The following is a 19,359-nucleotide window of genomic DNA, read 5'->3' as shown; positions in this document are numbered from 1 at the left end:
AGTCAAGAGGCGAGTTGCAACGAGAAGAAGAAGAAGCTAGGGTTTTTACTGCATTTCTTGTAAGCTTTTGCTTATTCTTTACTACCCTTACTTCTTCTTGTACTGAGAGTCTTGTAGGGCTTCTCCGCCCTCGGTAGTTACCGAAAAGGAGTGTTTTCATAATGGAGGGTGCGTGCGTGGTGTGGATCCTTGGATTAGTCATCTCCGTTGGAGATGGATACCAAGTAAACTCCTAGTGTTAGCGTGTTTGTGTGTGTTTATGTATTTTCCGCTGCGCATTCTTGAAGAAATAAGCAACACCGAGCAACGAGCACGCGACAAGCTATTCCCCCCCCCCCCCCCCCCCCCCTCTAGCTACTTTTGGTCCTAACAATGAATCCTTCCACCCTTTTGATCGCAAGATAGTTTTTCAACATAGTGGATGGCAAGTTTACTAATGATTTTCTAGGATTTTAATTATTCTTGCATCAAACCACTCTAAAATCAAAGTCTCGTTTCCTTCTCTTTATCAGTTATCACTCAACAATATATTTCGATATAAAAGTGATCAATAAATTACAGCAATTAGGTAAAGAAAAAGCAACAGTTCCCCAGTCATTTTATTATCCTAGACAATTCGCAAGCATTCAATGAAACCAATATTTCCTAGGTTTTCTACAAGCCTTGGCACAAATAGGATATGAAACCATAGGATTAGACTAAAGAATACAGCGACGAAAGTGAGAAAGAAATCTTAGAATTCACAAACAAGCAAGGCAGTTCAACCGCCCTCTTACAAACTTGTGTTTTGTTTTTTGTTCAAGAGAAAGCTGTTATGTCCTTGAGGAAATTTCATCTAGATGCTTGTCTCACGATGATAAACCTCAAGGAGTTTCCTGGAGACGGTATATGGTGATCTCTTGCTGCTTGAAATACCGCCGATCTTCCTCGTCCACGAGAACGAGATTCAAAAAGTATTTAACACTGAATTTGTTGTTGATATTCCGATAGGTAGGTGTCAGCTCATAGGGACTCAGAAACAATCTTATAGGGATTGATTCTCCTGGGAAAGAACCAAAGTTAACAAAAGGATGAATTAAGCAGACATCAGTAATGAATCTAGAAAGTAACATCTTTTACTACAAAACTTGAAATAACTTTTCAGAATGTACAATTGATCGATTGACCGAGAAGGTAACTACAAAACATTAATCTTTGGTTATCAAATCCTGATAAACCCTAGGTTTACAATTAGACCGATATATCTGCCACATTGGTTGAATAACATCAGAAGAAAAAAAAACATTCCACAAAAGAACAAAATTAGGAACACTTAGAGAAGAAATAGGTAACAGACTGACTGCGCTTAGAGAAGAAATTAGGTAACAGACTGGATCCATAACCAGTAATGAGCCATGGCTGATCGAAACTAGTGTGGCAAAATACAATTCGAAATGAAATTAAGGTCAGCTAAAGAGTTCGACCGTAGATCAAGTCAATACCAAAACAATGCTACAAAACTCAGAACTGGGAAGAGACTTGTTTAGACGTGATTGGATAGGTGAGATCAGATAGGAAGTCTGTGCTAAAACTATCACAATACAATCCTCTTGTTTCAAATGTGAGAATTGATTCATTAATTTATTAGGCAGAATAACTATCTCAAATGTTTTAACTACAATTAAAAAAAATTTACTCAATTAAGCCTATAAACCCTTTTGTATTCCGCTGCAAGTCCACGTGTCACTACCCAAGGATGTCAAGAAAACTTTGTAAGTAGGCAAATTCTAGTACCATATATAATCTTTCAACTTAAGTTGGCTATCAGGTGTGTTGGATTTACATTGTGAATCTTTAATTAGAGCTTTCTTGTATATGTTACAAAACTTCCATTTGATGTTTTTCATTAATTTACTAGGTGGAAAAATAGAACAAGATGTGAAAATATGAATCAAAGAACTGGTTCTGGTTGTAAGAAAAGGGAACGATCTATGAACACAAGACTTCACTAGAAGTGGCATGCGTTGAACCAGGATAACAGATTTTGATTATAATGTACTCTAATTGCTAAATCCCCCCCTCAACATTTGAAAGATTCAAGAAATACAAACACAATTTATCTTTAAGTTTAGAAATTTCTGAGATGATGACAAACCTAATCATAAACGAAAAGTTTCAGAAAGTAAAAAAACAGTATAGCACAAATGTTTTGACAGTCATATATACCTCTAACTGGAGCACCATCCATTAATTCAAATTTTGCAAGTGTTTCTGTCTCAACATAAGTGTTGGGCCCTGAACCAGTTGATTCTCTACGTCTAATCTCCAATTCCATGTTTTTTAATTTTATTCTCACAAGAAGAAAGTAGATTTTCCCAACTATAACATCCTTGAGATGATACCTGCAGCAAAGTTGGCATAGGAAAATGAGATATTACAAGAACAAGTGATGCAAAATGTTATTTGATATATATGGACTTACTTGCTTTTGTTGTATTCGAACTCTATGTGTAAACAGTCTTCAATTCCAACTTCCATCTGCAATAATACATCACAACTTAAAAATTAAGGCATGCTCACAAACTACTACACTGCCCAGTTACTAGAAAGACACCTTATGTGTTATAAAAACAATGAGGTGAAGATTAAAGACAGCAATGATGACTAAACTTGCATCATAAATCATGTGAAGTTGCCCTGATAAAATTGGTGCGTGGACCTGGCACTGATATTTGAGTAAACATACTAAAATTGAGGATTTTTGTGTTTCTTCAGAATGTGTTACCAATGCAATGATTCATCCATTTCAAGGATCCATGACAATTAGGCATTATAGAATGTAAAATCTTGGAGCTTGTGGTTCTGATCTCCTTTTATGGGTTAAGGTTATGATGACTAACAAGCATTAAGGAACCATCTTCAGACCTGAATGTAAAATGTTTTATCAATTCTTCTACCAGATAGATTCTTTGGAGCATTATTGCTTGTCAGTAAAGGAACATAAAAAGGCAGAGTATTGTATGCATGCATTTACACATAACTTAAATAGTTGCAACCTGTCTCATGTCATGTTAATATGTGAAAAATATTGTTTTAAAGTATTAGATATGTATATATTGTCATAGCTTGAGAAAAAAAAACACAGGATATGCTCACGAGCTGTATATAACAGCGAAGGTTATTTAACCATCCATAAGGGAAACAGACCTTGATACTATTGTTAATTGTTGGGGCTGGGGTATAATTGCGAACCTGAAACAAAAGACAAATTGAAGTGAATGAGTCAGAATAAAACATGAGGAGTATTAAGTTTACCAAAGAGTACTTGCAAGAAAAAGTAGGCATATCTTAACAATATCTTGATATCGATAGCACTAACTTGCATGAAACAAACTGATGTAAAAAACCATCGTCATAACAGAAATGAGAATTGTAGGTGCACAAAAATTGGACAATTTTATTGATTCAAAGAAAAATAAGCCTGAATAATAACAAAAGCTGTAATAAGACATGAGAAAATTTATGATTGATGCTGCCAATACTCACGCCTGTGAGCTTGGAAGGGAAATTTACAGTATCTAGAAAGTTATTTAGATGGAAAACTTGATGCAGTAGAATTTTGAAGAAAACATAACCATTAAATAAGAAGCAAACTTAGAAACCATGACGACAAGCATAGCTCTCTGTATAGTACAAGAGGAGTTTACAGTATCTAGAAAGTTATTTAGATGGAAGACTTAATGCAGCAGAATTTTGAAGAAAATTTAATCATAACATAAGAAGCAAACCTAGACACGATGACAATAATCATAGCTCTATAATGCAGGTACTTTGGAATGAGGGCACAGCATCTTGCTAAAAAATTCTAAAATAAAATTCTACTTGTCATCTTGATCATAATTTTTTGGGACACCAGACAGCATGGTAAAACAAGCAGTTACATAACATATGCTGAAATGTACTTGATGTTAATCAGTCCACATCATGCATCTCATGGTTTAAATATCAGTTCGCTTTCAATATGCCTCTCAATTTTAACAAGGAATTGCATGAAGTTCCAATTAAACAAGGTGTGTCTACAAACAACCAGATGCTAAAATTGTGATCAAAAGCCTTTACCCAGAAATCTTGGTGCTCCACAATGTTGCTGACATAATGACGACTGATTGTCACTTTCAAAACATACCTGTGAGACAAATGCAAATCAATTTTAATCATCGATTAATAAATCGTTTATTTTATATACTTCTCACCACAATAGAGACCAACGTGTAAAAGGATAAGTTCATCATGCAGTTCAGACCAATAACTCAAAAAGTGCACAGGTTCTACAATGAAAATTTTCATTGAATCTTCTCTCATGTGGAATAAGATAAAGATAAAAGGGCACGCAGAATTCAAACAAGCAAAATAAATTCCTTGAAGTACATGTGCCCAGGGATTTATCAAGCTTCAATCATGGACATCTTTGGCTGTTTGTCTCTCCTTTTATTATTTTCAAAATCCAGTTGTAAGTGGCTAGAGTCAAAATTTCACTTGAGAAAAAGTAACAGATGAAAAATGACAAAAACCTAACTGTCTAAGCCAATAGGAATATTATCAAAATATGAATACAGGTTGTGTTAAACATAAGCCTTTCTACAGGTCTCATATTCTAGGACAAAAACGTGATAATACAGAATGAACAGAAGACAATGTCAATCACAATAGAGATAAAAAATTTTAAGGTTGTTTCTTGTTAACAACAAAAGGTGTCTACTAAAATTATGAATGTCAAAGTCTTGTCTGTACTGTATAATGATTTTCCTAATTATCTAGGGAATCCTACAATGGGTTTTACAAACAAAATCACCAACTGGTTCCAACACTCAGTACATGTTTGTTCAGTTTGATGAGACATTAGTCAGCTAAGACTTAATATACTTTGATACAAGGATAGCATAAGTAAATGACAAAAGCTAAATGCACTTGAACCAAAAAAGAAAAATCAAGGAATCTAAAACAAAATAGCATATGTACCTTAATCGGACATTGATACCATTATATGACTCATAGGGCATCTCAACAGATGAGAACTCAAATGGAAAAGTTTTTTTTTCATAAATTTCACCAGGAACATCAAGCTCACGCACTGCAAACATAAGAAATTATTAGACTTCTAGTACACAATTTAGAAAAGAAGACCAAATGACCTGAAATATGTAGGTATATCAGTATTCTAAGCAAATTAAAGCCAAGCTCATTCTACACATATATACATCAACGAAAAACATCCCAGACTATTAAAAATATATGCCATTTCTACCAAGCTAGCAATCTCTGCCTGCATCAGACCTTCAGGTTTGCCTCTTCTCCCCCTCCAAATATCATCCTTATTGGTACTTGTCCTATCATTTAGTTTCTTTGCAAGATTGAAGACCTACACTTTAATACAAAGGTGTGGTGAATGATGCTCAAAGTTCATGTAGAGAGAGGCAAGCACAAGGGATATATATATAATTTTCTCTCCTGTCCCTTGGTGACAGACATTTCCATTAAAATTTATGTTTACTAGTTCCTATTGAAAGAACAAAATGTGTAGTTTATATATATCTTCGTTGACTTCAAGATATTGAAGATAATTCTAAGCCTGACAGAACTAATAGGCTTGAGCACTCAGCCATAGTTTCAGCCTCAACTGGCCTTTCAATTAGTATATGGAAGAACAAAAGTGCGAACAAAAACAGATAAATTATCAACTTTCTCTATCATTTCTAGGAGTCGTAGAATTTATTGTGTTAATAAATTGGAGATATGGCAAACTCTTTCCATCTATCTTCACTATGATATTCACAAATACTGGTCTTTTTCCCATTATTTTTTCTTTTGCACGTTGCCTTTCTCCCTATGCATTGATGGCACTTAGAATATGGTTATATTAACAAAAAGGCATAAATTATCCTGATCAAATTAATCACATGCAAGTGTGATATTAGATCGGTCAAGTAAATATCATAGGTTAGACAAACTCTGCTAATTACATATCATTATTTATTTTTCTAGTCAATTAAAGACTTAAATGAATGTAATATCACAATATCACTAATCTTTTTTATGTGCCTATACAATCTAATCCTCATCAGAAGTTAAACAATTACGTCTGAGTTTAATAGGAACTAATAGGCCAATGAAATGTTGTGTTGACAGAATCAAATTCTTATCCTTCGAAGTTATAACTCAGTAGGATCTCTTTAAAACCTAAAACCACAAACAAACGCTAAACATATCACCATAACAAATTTCAGGAACAGCTTGTGATCACAGGACATCAACATATTTGCTAAGAAGCCATAAATGTATGGTCCATTATGTCCTTTTCTTGTAGACACATACCAAGTCTACTAATTCACACTCAATCCCAACACTTCAATTATGCTTTGTGGGCCCAAAGCTTAGTTTAAATAAGATGCCTATGATGTGCGTGAGCCAAAGCCATGGAAACAATTCTAATGCCCAAGAATCTGCTTGCTGAGTTTGCAATATAACTGATCTGAAATGGTGAAATCCATTTGAGTATTTTGAAATAGAACTGATACAAGAAAGATGGAATGTCCACAAACCTAGAGAGGTGAAGTCATAAAAGTTTCCTCTGTCAAAATATAGCTCTGCAAGAATACAAGAAAAATAAGAAAGCAAAAGGGACAGTGAAATCAAGGAAATATAGGAAAAGTACAGTCAAAATTTCTAAATTCTTAGGCTTAATATTTTACAACAATTAAAAGGTTTTTTTTTAATGTATAGATTATTAATCATTTGAAGTTATATATGTTCAAAGGAATGTCAATCTGAAACTGCAAAGAAGAATGCGCTGCTTTAGGCAGAAAAAAATAAAATAATAGAAGTAAAATCCCTGCACCATTGTTTACCTAGAGAATTAGGATAAATCAATATAAGCTACACTAAAAATTAAGCCAACCATGCTACATAATCCACATTGATTCGAAATTGGACGGATCATCAGCCATTACTTCAAGAATTAATAGCATTTGGCCACAAAAAGCCCTAGATTAGATAAACAAGTACCAGCTCATTCTCCGTCTCTTGTACATGAAAGCTAAAACAAGCAATGAACTCTCGATGTTTCTAATTATCACAGTTAAATCACTATACATTATAACTTAAAAAACAGGTTGTTGATAATTGCAATAATTGACTTATGAAAAAAATAATATTTTTTTGGGATAGTCAAACTAAATTGGGAGATTAGATGGTCAAGCTTCTAAGTTCTAACTATAAGAAGTACAAAACGTTGTCATTTATAATTTTTTAGATTTGTTATTTTGTATAAAAAAAAGATGAAGGGAACAGTTATGCCAGAATTAAGCAAGTCCTGAAAATCTAACAATTTTCAGTTTGCCATGAAACAACCAAAAAATCATTAGATAAAGTGAAGCATACCAATCTGACCAAGGAGCTCAATTTTCACACCAGTATGTTCCAGTTTTTTCCCTTGAAGTGGATCTATAGACACCTGCAATGCCATTTCTCTATGATTTGTTCATATAATAGTTACATGTGATATTTCATTGTATTCACTATGTTAAATAAATAGTAAAATTCCAAATCCACGCAACAAACCTCGCCAACAATATTTTCTAGGCTTTGAAAAAGTGGAACCATTGCAGTCTGTCCACTTTCTTTCTTTACAGAAGCCTGCGCAAATACATTACTAAATAGGAAATTAAAATAACAAACATGCCAAAGCCCTTCCATAACATATTGCAAATCAGTCTCAAATTCATACCACTTGAATGAAAGAAGACATAAGAGAGCATAAATATGAAAACGAATATGCCATTCACCTTCTTTCTGGTTTTGCCATCAATAAATGAAATTGTTATGTGACATGGTGGCTTGAAAGCTCCAATAATATAATTCTGAAAAATAAAACAGAGATAACAATGTCAGGAATTCAAGTTTAATCCACCATACTGAATTCAGTAAGAATGAAAAACAAAATTGATGTATAAAAAATTGGATATGCCAGATATAGATGATCATGTTTCATCAAATTGTGAGTAAATAGGCATGACACTGTATCAGCCAACAAGTCATAATTGAGTTTAACTATATGTTAACCACTTGGGTTGGGTTTGCATAGAAAGTGGCAATACTTTCCTGGTAAGTGAATTGGATCCATGCTGAGATATGCCAGTCAATACACTAATTCTTACTGACTGAATGTGCATGCACCAATACAGACAAGTTGATTTTTCATAAACATAACACTGGAAAACATCCATCTGCTACCATGGTTACCATATAATGATAATGTATAAGAAATCATCAAGCAAACAACTGATATTGATAGTGAAGATTGAGACAAATAAAAAAGATTCCAGATTCCAGAAAAAGTTGAATCTTGCAAACAGATAATCATACTTTGGTGCAGACCCCATCTTTGAACTAGTCATGAATCACATAGTAATTATAATTGATATGTAGACTAAGACAACTTCTAATAATTAGCAATAGGTACTTAGCATATCCCTAATAATAATGAAGCTATGATATAAAAGGTCAACAGGAGCACTAAATTTGAATTATGAGTCTTACAATATGAAAGACATTCCAAAGAGCACAAGAAATCCATGTTTGGTTATTTAACTTCTTTCATAAAAGGTAGATCAACTACCTTAACGCCCTCTAATGCCAGCTCCACGGATATGGAGGGAGGTAAATTTAGGTACACAAGTGTTAAGTACATGATGGGGTAAAACCCAGGTTATCAGTTCCTGAGGATCGACTCTTGGCCATTATGCCAAAGATGTCATGCGCCCACCGTCTGTGCTACGCCCTGGGGGCAATTTAACTTCTTTCATGGTCACCTATGAGATGGTTGTAACTTTTTTGATGATCCAAGTTACTCAATTTTACTTGCATATATCCTCACGCAAGATAATGTGCCTCTTGTTATCAGCTTGAGTTCATTCTTGCATAATTAAGCATAACATACTTGTGATGATAGCATCTATTTTCACTCATATATTGATAAGAAAAATTTTCTCTAGCATTTATGTATTACAATCAAACCAGATTCTCATCTAAATGATGTTAGCACATTCAAGTCTCATAATTTCCAAGATATAAATAGCAAAAACATACCATTCTCAAGACTGACTATAGGTTAACTCCTTTGGAAAAGTATCTGCACCGAGAAAATGCAATAAAATGAACCTTAATTTAAAGTAGAAACATAAGCAACTCAGAACTCGAGTCACCAATAGAGCTGGAGATATATTAGCATAAAAACATCAAAGGTTAGGTAATCTTCCAATTTGCAAGGTCACAAAAAATAACATGGAAGTATAGTCAACTAATTGTACAGAGCAAAGGCAATACAATAATTGTAACATTGATTATATTAGACATTTAATATTATAATTGTTAGGAATTAATTTAATTACTAGTCAATGCTTTGAAGATAGTCTTCATCAAAAAATTTCCCTACTAATTTGCATCTATCATAGGAAACTGTAGAATTTATTTGATCCCTCACTTCATCCCCTCAAAGGAAACAGCCCAAGAGATTAGGTTCATGTTTTTCTCCCTCTTCATAGCTTTCTTCTGCCATATTTCTTTCACTGGCAGTCTCTATTCTTCACAGGAAACAGACCCTTGATCAATAACAAATTTTCATAACAAAGATCTAGATAGGTCGTCTTTACTTAAAACATTAATAGTTTACATTTCCAACATAATACTTGGTCAGTAACGATGTGCAAATAAGACCTAAGTTTCTATGATCTGATAAGTGATAACCAGAAAACTGATCAGCGTGCATGCAGAAAACTATATGAAAAACGCACTTATTGAGAACATGCTGGCATTACAGAATCTTCATAGCCATTGCAATCCTCTCATCAAATAGATCTGCTGCAATAAAATCATGCACACATTCTCCATGCAACGCTCATCCAATAACTTAGTTTAATTTAATAAATTGATTGTTGAAAATAACGAATTCACAGGTAACAGGAAACCAATCGACCGCATCGCCGAGAACGGGCAGCAGCGGGTAACATCATTTTGTATCACTTTCAGTTAATATTTTAGTCTGGAACAATACGAAAAAATTCTAATGGGAATGAATCCAAGCAGATCATTCAGGCAAGAGTAAAAGGGAGGATTTCCGCTTCAACGCGGGGGATCGTTCGGATCGTAGCAAATCAGGAGATGTATCCCGTAATTAGGAGCGACGAAACAGGGGAAGTAGAAAGGGGGGGCGAGAAGTTACCTCGCAGGCGACGGCAGGATCGGTTGGGAGGAGGAAACCAGGGAGGGGGCGAGGGGCTTCTTGTTTCGTCAATCAAGTCGTTTGCAGGGAAGCGAAGCGAAGGAAGAAAAAAGAAGAAAAGTATTTTAAAAATTATAATATTTTAAGGTACCAATAAAATAACAAGCCCGTCTAGCTCAGTTGGTAGAGCGCAAGGCTCTTAACCTTGTGGTCGTGGGTTCGAGCCCCACGGTGGGCGTTCGCCATTTTAACTTTTTTGAAAAAAAAATTAATGAATAAAACAACTTTATTAAATAATAAAAGAAACTATGTAATGCAAATGCTTATAAATATATGTCATCTCAATCACCTCGATAATAGAATTTTTTTTTTTTAAGTTTGATTCTCAGTTATTTTCGAAAAAAATTTGTTTAAATGTTCAGTGAACTTGAAGATCCAGTTTGGATAAAAGAAAAAGTGCTCCTGTAAGTTATGCTCAATTATTTAATGATAACTGCAGTCTGTATAGCTTTTTATTTGAAAAAACATAATGTTTTTGACAATTTTAAAATGAATGAGATCGTTAATCCTTTGCCTAGGACTCAGATAGAACGTTAGGCAGAAAGAAGGAAAAAAACATGAAGAAATGAGTACAGTTAATAACAAACCATTAATTGAGAAATCAACGGAAACAAAAGATTTGGAGAACATTCTCATGCATAATTATTTGGAAGGGGACGATAGAAACCGATCATCCTATCATTGATCTGCTGAATCGGCCTCGCATTCATCTCGGAATCCTGCAAAAGATCAGATAACTATAATTTTTAAAATCTTGACGATTTTAAAATTCTGATAGACTTTTGTTTCTTTTATTTTAATTAAAAAAATGAGAAATTATATGATTTAGATAAAATCTCTAACAAAATGAATTATTCCGAGTGTTACTTACATCATGAACAGCTTGTCTGAGAAGGTCCACTTGCTCCCTTGTCACTGTCCTCACCTGAGCAAGCAATTAATCGTATCATTGCATCTACTGGATTCAAATAAACAGCAATTAATCAAGCAGAAATTAGATCCAACAAACCTTCTTGACGATGCTCCAGACCACACCTTCCGTGCAAGGGGGAGTAGTCAAAGATCCCATGTACCTGTAATACTTCCGGCTTCCCCTCCTGATGTGCCTCGGATCCACCATGCCCACTGCTTCCTCTGCTTCATGCTTGTCTGCAATCATCTGGATCTGTCTCTCTATCTGCAAGCCGTTGATTGTTTTCTCCAATTTTATTGTGGTTTCGTTGAATTTTAGTGTAAGAAAAATCAATTGGGAGTGGAGAGTAGGACGTTGGAAAGGAAGGGATCATGGCGGCCGATGGTGTAGAGAATGCCGACCACGGCGGTGCTGTTGTCGGCGCTCTGATGAACCATATGGAGTTCCAGAGAGAATCTTCACAAAAAGATGTGATTTAAACAAATTTAAAAAAAAAATCGAGGGATTGAGAGAAGAAGCAAGGACCACCTGCGTCCGTTGATGGTGTGCTCGGACGGCGAGTGCCAATGCAGCTGCTTCAGATCGTAGTCCTTTCCGTCGATCTGCAGATTCCCGGCGTCCTCTTCCCATTGGAGCTAATCATCCAGCGAAACAAGAAAAAGAATCATCGATCTCGCGAATCAATCGAAGACGAATCCTTCGGCCGATCGTTTCGCTTACCATGATGTCGTGTCCGCGGTTTTTGAGGACGGCGGCGGCGGGGCGGTAGGAGCGGCGGAGGCGGCCGAGATGGGGGAGGATCCGTACCCGACTGTCGGTGAGATCGATGGGCGACTGCAACCGGCCATGGCCGCAGGCGGCCCACTCCTCGTGGATCTCGCCCCAGTGATTCGGCCCGATCTCGCTGCCTCGCTCGTAGCTGAACTCATCCTCGTGATCTGCGAACTCGCAGCCATCAATGGCGAAGCGTTGTTCTCTCTTTTAAAAGCTGTAACAAGATGGGGGAACTGGCGATCCAGAAAGGAAAAGCAGCGTTGCTTACCGACTTCTTGAGATGAAGCAAGGGGAGATTGCAAGAAGAGCAGTAGGGCAGAAACGGCGAAGAACTCGATGCGATGAGTCGCCATTGATCTGCGATCCAGGAACTGAAGACGACGACGACGAAGAAGAAGACGAATATGGAATTGGAGAATTAAGAGCCAGAAGGAAGGTATTTGAAGGAGATTTTTGCCGTGTTTCCTATCGAGGAAGAAAAGTATGAATGAAAGAAAAGACTGGATATTTTTTTTTCCCTTTAGTTTTATTAACTTTAACATCGAAGGACAGTCGCACACTGTTTATGTACAGTAGTAAATAATTTGGTGTCGGTTGGTATAAGCTAACACCTTCATTTCTTTACCCCCATTCACATCAGGTACGGTAATGAATAAATTTATTTTTAAAAATAATAATTTGTCATAACTATTTTTTTCATATTATATAAATTAACTGCTAAAAAGTTTAATTTAAGATATTTCATTTATTTTTTCTGACTCTTTTAGAATTTAAAAGATCAACAAAATGGAATTTTAATAGTTTAAACATTTCAGAGTTTTTAAAAGGAAGGGCGAATTTAAAACTGCCTTACAAATTATACAATAATTTGAATTTTCTTTTTATAATCCCGTGTCTGTACCTTCGGTTCAATTAGACGGTCCGACCTCGTACATCGATCGCAGCCAAATTCAAAAGGCCGGCCCGACCCTATAAATCGGTCATCACAAATTCAGAAACACGAGTAACTTCTAACGTTTCAGATTTTTTATCCCTAAAAAAATACCGTAATGAAAATTTAAATCCTGAATATTTAAAAAAAACCTACTTAACCGCATTAGTGTTGCACCATGACCCAGGTTAATCACCTTATCGTTGCATCATAATCCGAGGCGGCCAACCACTACGTGGTCCCTAAGAATAATTGTTTTATATGAGCCAACGGCTACGTTGTTTGTACACATTCTCGTCGTGCCAGAAGACGAGCATGTAGTTTTCAAATGCCAATTTCTCAACAAAACCCCCAGTTTTATTATTTTTCCAAACAAATAACCAAAAGTTTCAAAATTGAACCAAACCAAGCCGCAGAAGCTAAACTGGTTCGGTTCAGTCAACAAGACCATTCAAAGTTCAAACGTCAGTCCGACTGCAAAAGTACCACGATTAACAGTAGGAAAAAAAAAGGAAAATCATTTGCTTTAGAATCTGCCATAATTAAAAGAAGCATTCTGTAAAATAGATCATATCGACCGGTTCAACTACATGCAGATTCATTTTGAAGGTCGTGTTCTTGCGTGTAAATAAAAGGGGTGGCCGTTCTCTTCTCAATACTCATCCTTGCAAACTGCCGCTGGAAGCACATTATTTTGAAGTTGCAGAAAACTGCAGTGATCTTTTATTTTTGCACATCACCATGTTCAACCTCAGCATGTTGCTGTCTTCATGGATTTATTGATGAACCTCGTGTAACTGAAAAGCATACGATAAGCTGCCTAAGGTCGAATAGCAATACTAGTGCCCACCTAGAGGAAGGGAACAATGAGTTAGCAACACAAGATATCAAGAAGTTTCATAAAAGGAAGATTCGATGAAAACAAATAGTGTGATTATGCATGGAGGATGATTGACTAACCAAAAGCATGACAGGTGAAGCACCCACTCAGAGAACTGATCTGGCCAGTTTTGCCAAGGTATGAAACCTTTTTCATTGTCCTTGTTGCTTGGTTGCCTCGACTGGTAGTCAAGGCACTTCTCATCTCCTGGGCTTTCTTCTGTGCGAATTGAAGTTTGCTCAGAATTTTCTCCATAGAGGATGACCTTTTCTTCTCTAGCTTCATCTGCTATGCGATTAGTTATTTCTAAATGAGCAATGAACTCCGAACAAAGTTAAGTGCATTTAAATTTCAGAAAATTCATAGACAAAAATGGTTAAAACAAAGAAATTTTGCAGAAATAAGATAATTGACCGAGTTCTAATGCACCTCTAGTTTTCTGATCTCTGCCTCAGCTTTTGCCTTCTGCAAGTTCTCCCATGCTGTGATCTTGGCCTCCTCTCTCTTATACCTATCAAATGCATTGCAAAGTAGAAGATTTGAATGTGCACATCACAAAAAAAAAACCAACACACTATTCCAAAGCCATCTTCAGAAAATCACCAAGCAGGTAACAGTGCAAAAGAGAGTGGTCATCTTCATATGTACAAATTCAAACAATTAAGGTTAGCTTAAGAAGACACGTTTCCCAAATTAACCACTGTAATGTAAATGTTTCAGAAAAGCAATCAATTCGCAGATTTGTGGTGTAAAGATTATCAGCATCGACATTTAAGTTACACAAGCCCAATTTTGCAGAAATGGTGTCATTCTCAGCTAGGTAGATCAACTAGAGCATGGACTCAATTACCACTACTCATCTATGTGACCTGGTAAAGGGTCAGTCTGGTATTAGTCCTTTCATCAGAAACATAGGTGCCGAAAACCTAAACCCAATCCCCGTTCAACACTATTAATGGTAGAGTTTGATTCAAAACAATTTCCATGTGTAAAATGTTAATAACCCATAGAAAGTATCAGGGCACCTTGATATACATTTTGCTGTCTCAGTAACTTCCCAAGTAGTGTTTCCCTCAATAGTCTTCTTCCATTCTGCGATGCTTGCTGACTGCCTATCAGAGCCTTGCGCTATGTGTTTCCTGGACCACCTGGTTAGGGTCACATGATTGTCTACCTGCACATCCCTAACCTCAATCTTTGAGAAGTGGCTCTCTAGCTCCACAATTGCAGGGGCTGAGACTGGGGAGGGGGAAGAAGGCCCCTCGTTAGGAGAGGAGAAAGTGCTTCCATCTGGACCCATTTGTGTTGCCACATCCTTCCTTGAAGTTGAGATGGAAACCACGGATGCTTCTTCTTTGCTGCCATCCGACTTCTCATCTGTAAAATGATCCAACAATAAGAGTTGAAGGAACTTGGATGGTAGGGTTGGTTCTCATTCCAGCAAAAAGGAGCAACATAGTTTTGCTAAAAGCAGTAAAAGAAATCTAAAATGGTCAACGAGGAAACAAAATTGCCCTAGGATTGCAATCAATGCATGTTGTATATACATATGTAAGAATGCATCTATGAGTATCCGTAGCTTATAGTTTGAAAAAGCAATGATGCCACCCATTCTCAGGGAGCACATCAGGATCATTCAATTACACAAGACTCCAAAAGACCTTATCCATTTCAACCAATCACTCTCATCTTCATAATGATTTTTTAATATCTCTTTTTGTGGAAGATTAGAATAACATGGCAATAGCACACAGAATAACATGATGAAGCTAATACAAAGATACAGTGATAGACAGTTTACAGACAAACTAGGTTACAGAAGGAAACCAAAACTTGCAATTTATCCCCAGTTATCAGCTACATATTTTCCACATAACTTGCAAGTCTGAATAACTGTTTTTTTTATGAGGAATTAAGCACAGAAACAAAATAGTGATCAAGTATGACTTGCAATTATACTTACCAAGCAAGCTGTGACTGACAGGGATAGATCATGGACTTGCTTCATGTACATAATGATCTACTACAATACTGAGGTACGTTGAATAGCTGTATTTGAATAATATCCTATAAAATGTATTTAATTACATGCTAATGTCATATTGCTAGATTGAAGTCTAGGATTACTGTGCTTCTAGCAAGAACCAACTAAGAGAACACAAACTTCTACTGCATGTAGTTTAGTTTTCTTGTCAATGATATTTAGAGTTGATGGTTGTGATAAAAGAAATCTCTTCAGAGATGGCAATTAATATAATAGTTTAACACGACATAGTACCCCGAGAGCTAGGAATTGAGGAAGATGACTCGATGGCATTTTCAGACCATCCATGGATGCTAGCAGATCGGAATATGTAAGGATCCCCTGTTGTGGAATGAGTTTTTCCACACATGGCACCAACACCAGCTACTCCTATTCCTCCACTGCAAACACCCCCACCACCCCTTCTTCCTCTATTACCATTGTGATAAAAATCCTGTTCAGGAATCAAAACTCCAGCCAGGAAGGGCGAATTTGCTGTAATGCTTCCTGCCCTGCCACTATCAAAGCAAGGGACCACCGGTGAAGCCAGCGAGTAGCTGCTGCCGAGCCCTAGGCCAGCCTGAGGTCCAAGTGGTCCACTCTTTGACTTGGGACGCCTATAGTGTGAGAGGGACGACGGCGACCTCCCAGCTCCATCAATTGAGACCGGGCTGAAGATCCATCTCTCGGCGTCCTCCCACTTAGAGGGCAGAGTCCTCCCATTGGCAAAAGGCAGGATAACTCTGCTGGCATCGCGCCTACAGCTGCTGTGTACCGGCAAAGGCACTCTCTCAGAGCTCCACCCCTTCTGGTACACAGCCACCCCAACTCCATGCCTGTAGTTAGGAGTCCCTGGGCTTTGTAATATGCCGGATCTGCTCCAAGATGAATCAGCAGAGCTTTTCTTCATCCCTGCTGCTAAGCCAATGAAGAACCTCGGGGACATAACAGATGCATCAGCACCTTGGCCATTGAAGTCGAGCGATACAGGCCGCCGCCGCTGCAGCTTCCTCCTGTTGGTCAAAGCAGCCTCTTCGGATCTGCATTGTTGGCTCTGGCATTCTGCTAGAACCAGAAATTCACAACTTTACAAATGTGGCTATGGGTTATTGATGGAGGGAGTGCCACATACCTCTGGGAGGATGGGGAAAAGAATGCTTTGACGAGGCCAAAGATGATACTACTTCTCCTTCCTCCTTTACCTCATCGTTCCCTTCTTCATCAACTCTTACTTCTCTTTGCACAAAGTCCTCAGCAGTCACTGCAAGACAGAGAAATCGATCGATTTCTATTTTAAAGAAGCAGACTAGTGGGGATGGCACGAACACCAGCTCAGCTAAGGGAAGTGCCAGCCGCAGAAAGAACAGTACGGACCTTTGGAGCGATTCTTCGGCGGTGGAAAGCCAACAGGACAAGGGAAGGGTCTGGTCTCAGGATCTGGATCCGCAGGAGGGCCACCACCGGCGTGCCCAAGTACCGTCAAAGGCTGTATCAATCACAAAAAGTCGAAAGCGTCTCTGTTAAACACAGAATCCAACCCATGTCGCTACAAGAAACTACAGAAACAGATAGATCGATATTCGAAGAGAAGTAAAAAAAACAATATCAATATCAATATCAATATCAATATCTGGACCAAAAATAAAATCCCTGTTCTATTTCTTTTTTTCTCTTCTATGTTTTTGTCTTGCCATTTTTTTTTCTTCTTGTTCTTGCTTCGTTTACCTATATAAGGTTCTTCTCCTCGCCTTCCAATTTCTTTGCATTGTTTTGGTACATAGCTCTGCCTCTCTAGTCGCATGGAACAAAGATGCAACTCCGTTCAAGAAAAAACTAACATTTTTTCCGAGGAGGTCCCTGTAAAGCTCTCGATCTTAGCTCTTAGTTTAGTGCCCTAGCGATTTCTCTCGCAAGACACATCGTGGGGACCTTCCTCGATCGATGTCCGCTTGCCATTTTATTAGTCCTAGAAAACCAACTCGTCACACTTTGAGTTCCTATCTAAAGTTCCACCTTTTTTTTTTTTTTTGTCTCAAGAACGCTGCTGGATCGCCACGACAAAGACTAAAATAACGCGAAAATGGCCCCAAAAATAGATTTAATAAGGAGAAAAATCACAGAAAAGGGATTGCAGATAGAGACCAAGTCATTGTGGTCGCCGCCATCAGTAACACTACCGCCGGCTTCGCCGTTGTATACGTTTCCGCTGGAAGAGCGGCGATCGGAGGAGTAGTAGATCGGGGAGTCACGCCTACCGTCTCCGCTCCGCCGTCGCCCCAACCTCGATCTCCGCTTCGCTTTCCTCCCGACCGCCGCGCCATCCGATCCCAACCCTAATGATGGCATCCTCGGCTCCTCCGCATTCCCCTCGGTTTCCAACGCCGGAGCTGGACCTCGAAGGCAACGCTGCCACTCCGCCTCACTACTATTAAAATGAAATGCCAAGAATAACATTGCGTGTAACGACGAGAGCGAGCGAGATTAGCCCCGAAGTAAAGGGTATTTTAGTCCGAATGGAATCTCCTTTGTTTTCGGTGGCGGACGCTTCTGGATTCGGATCGAACACATTGTACCCGACAGCATACACGTAAGAGCTCCTGTCCAACTGATCCATTGATCACTTTACGAGCTCCTAGTGGTGAGGAAGCGCGAGTACATTATAGCGGATCCGTGTTAGAGATACGAGGTCTTCCGATCCATGATTAGGACGGAAGGGTGTGAGAGTGTGACGAAGTGGACGTTGGACCAGGCTTAATTGAGGAGCCGCATTGGGATGGTCCGCGGAGTAGCAGAAGCGTTGCTGTTATGTGCACTGCAGGGGCGGGTGGCGACTGTTCACGAGGTGGATTTAATTTGGCTGCATGTGGTTGGGCCCGCTAACCATGTCGTCTTTAAGAGACAATAATTAAGATTTATTGTGATAAATCTTTAACCATAGAAAAGATGTAAAATATATTTACAAGCTCAATATTAGAGTTTTGTGATAAAGTATAGAGTTTTATCTTGCATTAGCCGTTCGCAAAAATAGAATATTTATTTAATAAAATTATCATAAAGTATTATTTTGAGTCCGTCCTAATTACTCCGTGATCATATCTCAAATCTAGATAAAAGAGGAGAATTCATTAGGTAAATATTTAATAAACAAATTTATTAAACCATTATATTAATACTATGTTGTTTCTCCTGAAAGATGTATTACAATGTCCGATTGTAACATCTCGACAAGAACAATTACATCTCCAAAACTCAGGTATAGTGTTAAATATGTAAGAGTTCACGTTGCATAATCCGACTGTATCGTATTAGCAAGGATCATTATATCTCCATGAGAATTTGAGTGTAGTGTTAAATAGGCAAAAACTCTTACATCATAGATTGGATAAAAATAAAATAAATATTATAAAAAAATTAATAGTCTAGGATTTTGAACATGGAATATAGAAACTCTCACTCACTAGTAAAGCAAAAGAGGTAGTAGGATATAATGATTATGAAAGAAAGTATTTGGTGTGTACAGAGA

At 37.5% G+C, this 19,359-nt stretch overlaps 3 protein-coding genes and 1 non-coding gene across 5 annotated transcripts; 1 reads left to right on the top strand and 3 right to left on the bottom strand.

Moving 5' to 3' along the window:
• Positions 1-569: 569 nt before the first annotated feature.
• Positions 570-10,390, bottom strand: LOC122051530 (vacuolar protein sorting-associated protein 26A-like). 2 transcript variants are annotated; one of them, XM_042612711.1, is made up of 12 exons: positions 10,256-10,390; positions 9,124-9,166; positions 7,821-7,895; positions 7,597-7,687; positions 7,417-7,489; positions 6,579-6,623; positions 4,999-5,110; positions 4,099-4,165; positions 3,187-3,231; positions 2,462-2,517; positions 2,206-2,381; positions 570-1,042 (listed from the first exon to the last, which is right to left on the bottom strand). In XM_042612711.1, exons 3-12 carry the CDS (start codon positions 7,838-7,840, stop codon positions 864-866), a joined length of 864 nt encoding a protein of 287 aa, XP_042468645.1. In that variant the 5' UTR covers positions 7,841-7,895; positions 9,124-9,166; positions 10,256-10,390; the 3' UTR covers positions 570-863. The 2 variants fall into 2 exon arrangements, with proteins under 2 accessions (XP_042468645.1, XP_042468644.1); XM_042612710.1 differs by having other exon boundaries at positions 7,597-7,671; positions 10,256-10,389.
• A 30-nt stretch (positions 10,391-10,420) lies between these two features.
• Positions 10,421-10,493, top strand: TRNAK-CUU. The gene has a single exon. It is a non-coding gene; the product is annotated as a tRNA-Lys (tRNA).
• Positions 10,494-10,848: 355 nt separating this feature from the next.
• LOC122051531 (alpha carbonic anhydrase 7-like) lies at positions 10,849-12,491 on the bottom strand. The gene is made up of 7 exons (XM_042612712.1): positions 12,271-12,491; positions 11,949-12,166; positions 11,757-11,863; positions 11,582-11,684; positions 11,325-11,492; positions 11,187-11,240; positions 10,849-11,034 (listed from the first exon to the last, which is right to left on the bottom strand). Exons 1-7 carry the CDS (start codon positions 12,353-12,355, stop codon positions 10,948-10,950), a joined length of 822 nt encoding a protein of 273 aa, XP_042468646.1. The 5' UTR covers positions 12,356-12,491; the 3' UTR covers positions 10,849-10,947.
• A 781-nt stretch (positions 12,492-13,272) lies between these two features.
• On the bottom strand, positions 13,273-18,294 carry LOC122051529. The gene is made up of 8 exons (XM_042612709.1): positions 17,979-18,294; positions 17,211-17,322; positions 16,969-17,097; positions 16,092-16,898; positions 14,839-15,190; positions 14,243-14,324; positions 13,894-14,098; positions 13,273-13,783 (listed from the first exon to the last, which is right to left on the bottom strand). Exons 1-8 carry the CDS (start codon positions 18,288-18,290, stop codon positions 13,773-13,775), a joined length of 2,010 nt encoding a protein of 669 aa, XP_042468643.1. The 5' UTR covers positions 18,291-18,294; the 3' UTR covers positions 13,273-13,772.
• Positions 18,295-19,359: the final 1,065 nt, after the last annotated feature.

This window comes from Zingiber officinale, chromosome 3A, assembly GCF_018446385.1.
Source record: "Zingiber officinale cultivar Zhangliang chromosome 3A, Zo_v1.1, whole genome shotgun sequence".
NCBI classification, from domain to species: domain Eukaryota; kingdom Viridiplantae; phylum Streptophyta; class Magnoliopsida; order Zingiberales; family Zingiberaceae; genus Zingiber; species Zingiber officinale.
Note: the sequence above shows the minus strand (reverse complement) of the source record. Positions and strands in the feature narration are given on the sequence as shown.

Bases quoted from the DNA above. Each gene is read 5' to 3' on its own strand.
- LOC122051531 (XM_042612712.1), bottom strand. From the start codon at position 12,355: ATGGCGACTCATCGCATCGAGTTCTTCGCCGTTTCTGCCCTACTGCTC. The intron at 11,685-11,756 runs GTGGTCCTTGCT...CTTTTTGTGAAG, and splicing joins CACACCATCAACGGACGCAG to ATTCTCTCTGGAACTCCATA. The intron at 11,493-11,581 runs GTCCTACTCTCC...AACGGCTTGCAG, and splicing joins ATGATCCCTTCCTTTCCAAC to ATAGAGAGACAGATCCAGAT.
- LOC122051529 (XM_042612709.1), bottom strand. From the start codon at position 18,290: ATGTTATTCTTGGCATTTCATTTTAATAGTAGTGAGGCGGAGTGGCAG. The intron at 17,323-17,978 runs GTCTCTATCTGC...TGATTGATACAG, and splicing joins GCGGCGACCACAATGACTTG to CCTTTGACGGTACTTGGGCA. The intron at 16,899-16,968 runs GTATGTGGCACT...TGGTTCTAGCAG, and splicing joins TTTTCCCCATCCTCCCAGAG to AATGCCAGAGCCAACAATGC.
- LOC122051530 (XM_042612710.1), bottom strand. The intron at 2,382-2,461 runs GTAAGTCCATAT...ACTTTGCTGCAG, and splicing joins TTCGAATACAACAAAAGCAA to GTATCATCTCAAGGATGTTA. The intron at 1,043-2,205 runs GTATATATGACT...GTTCTTTCCCAG, and splicing joins GGATGGTGCTCCAGTTAGAG to GAGAATCAATCCCTATAAGA.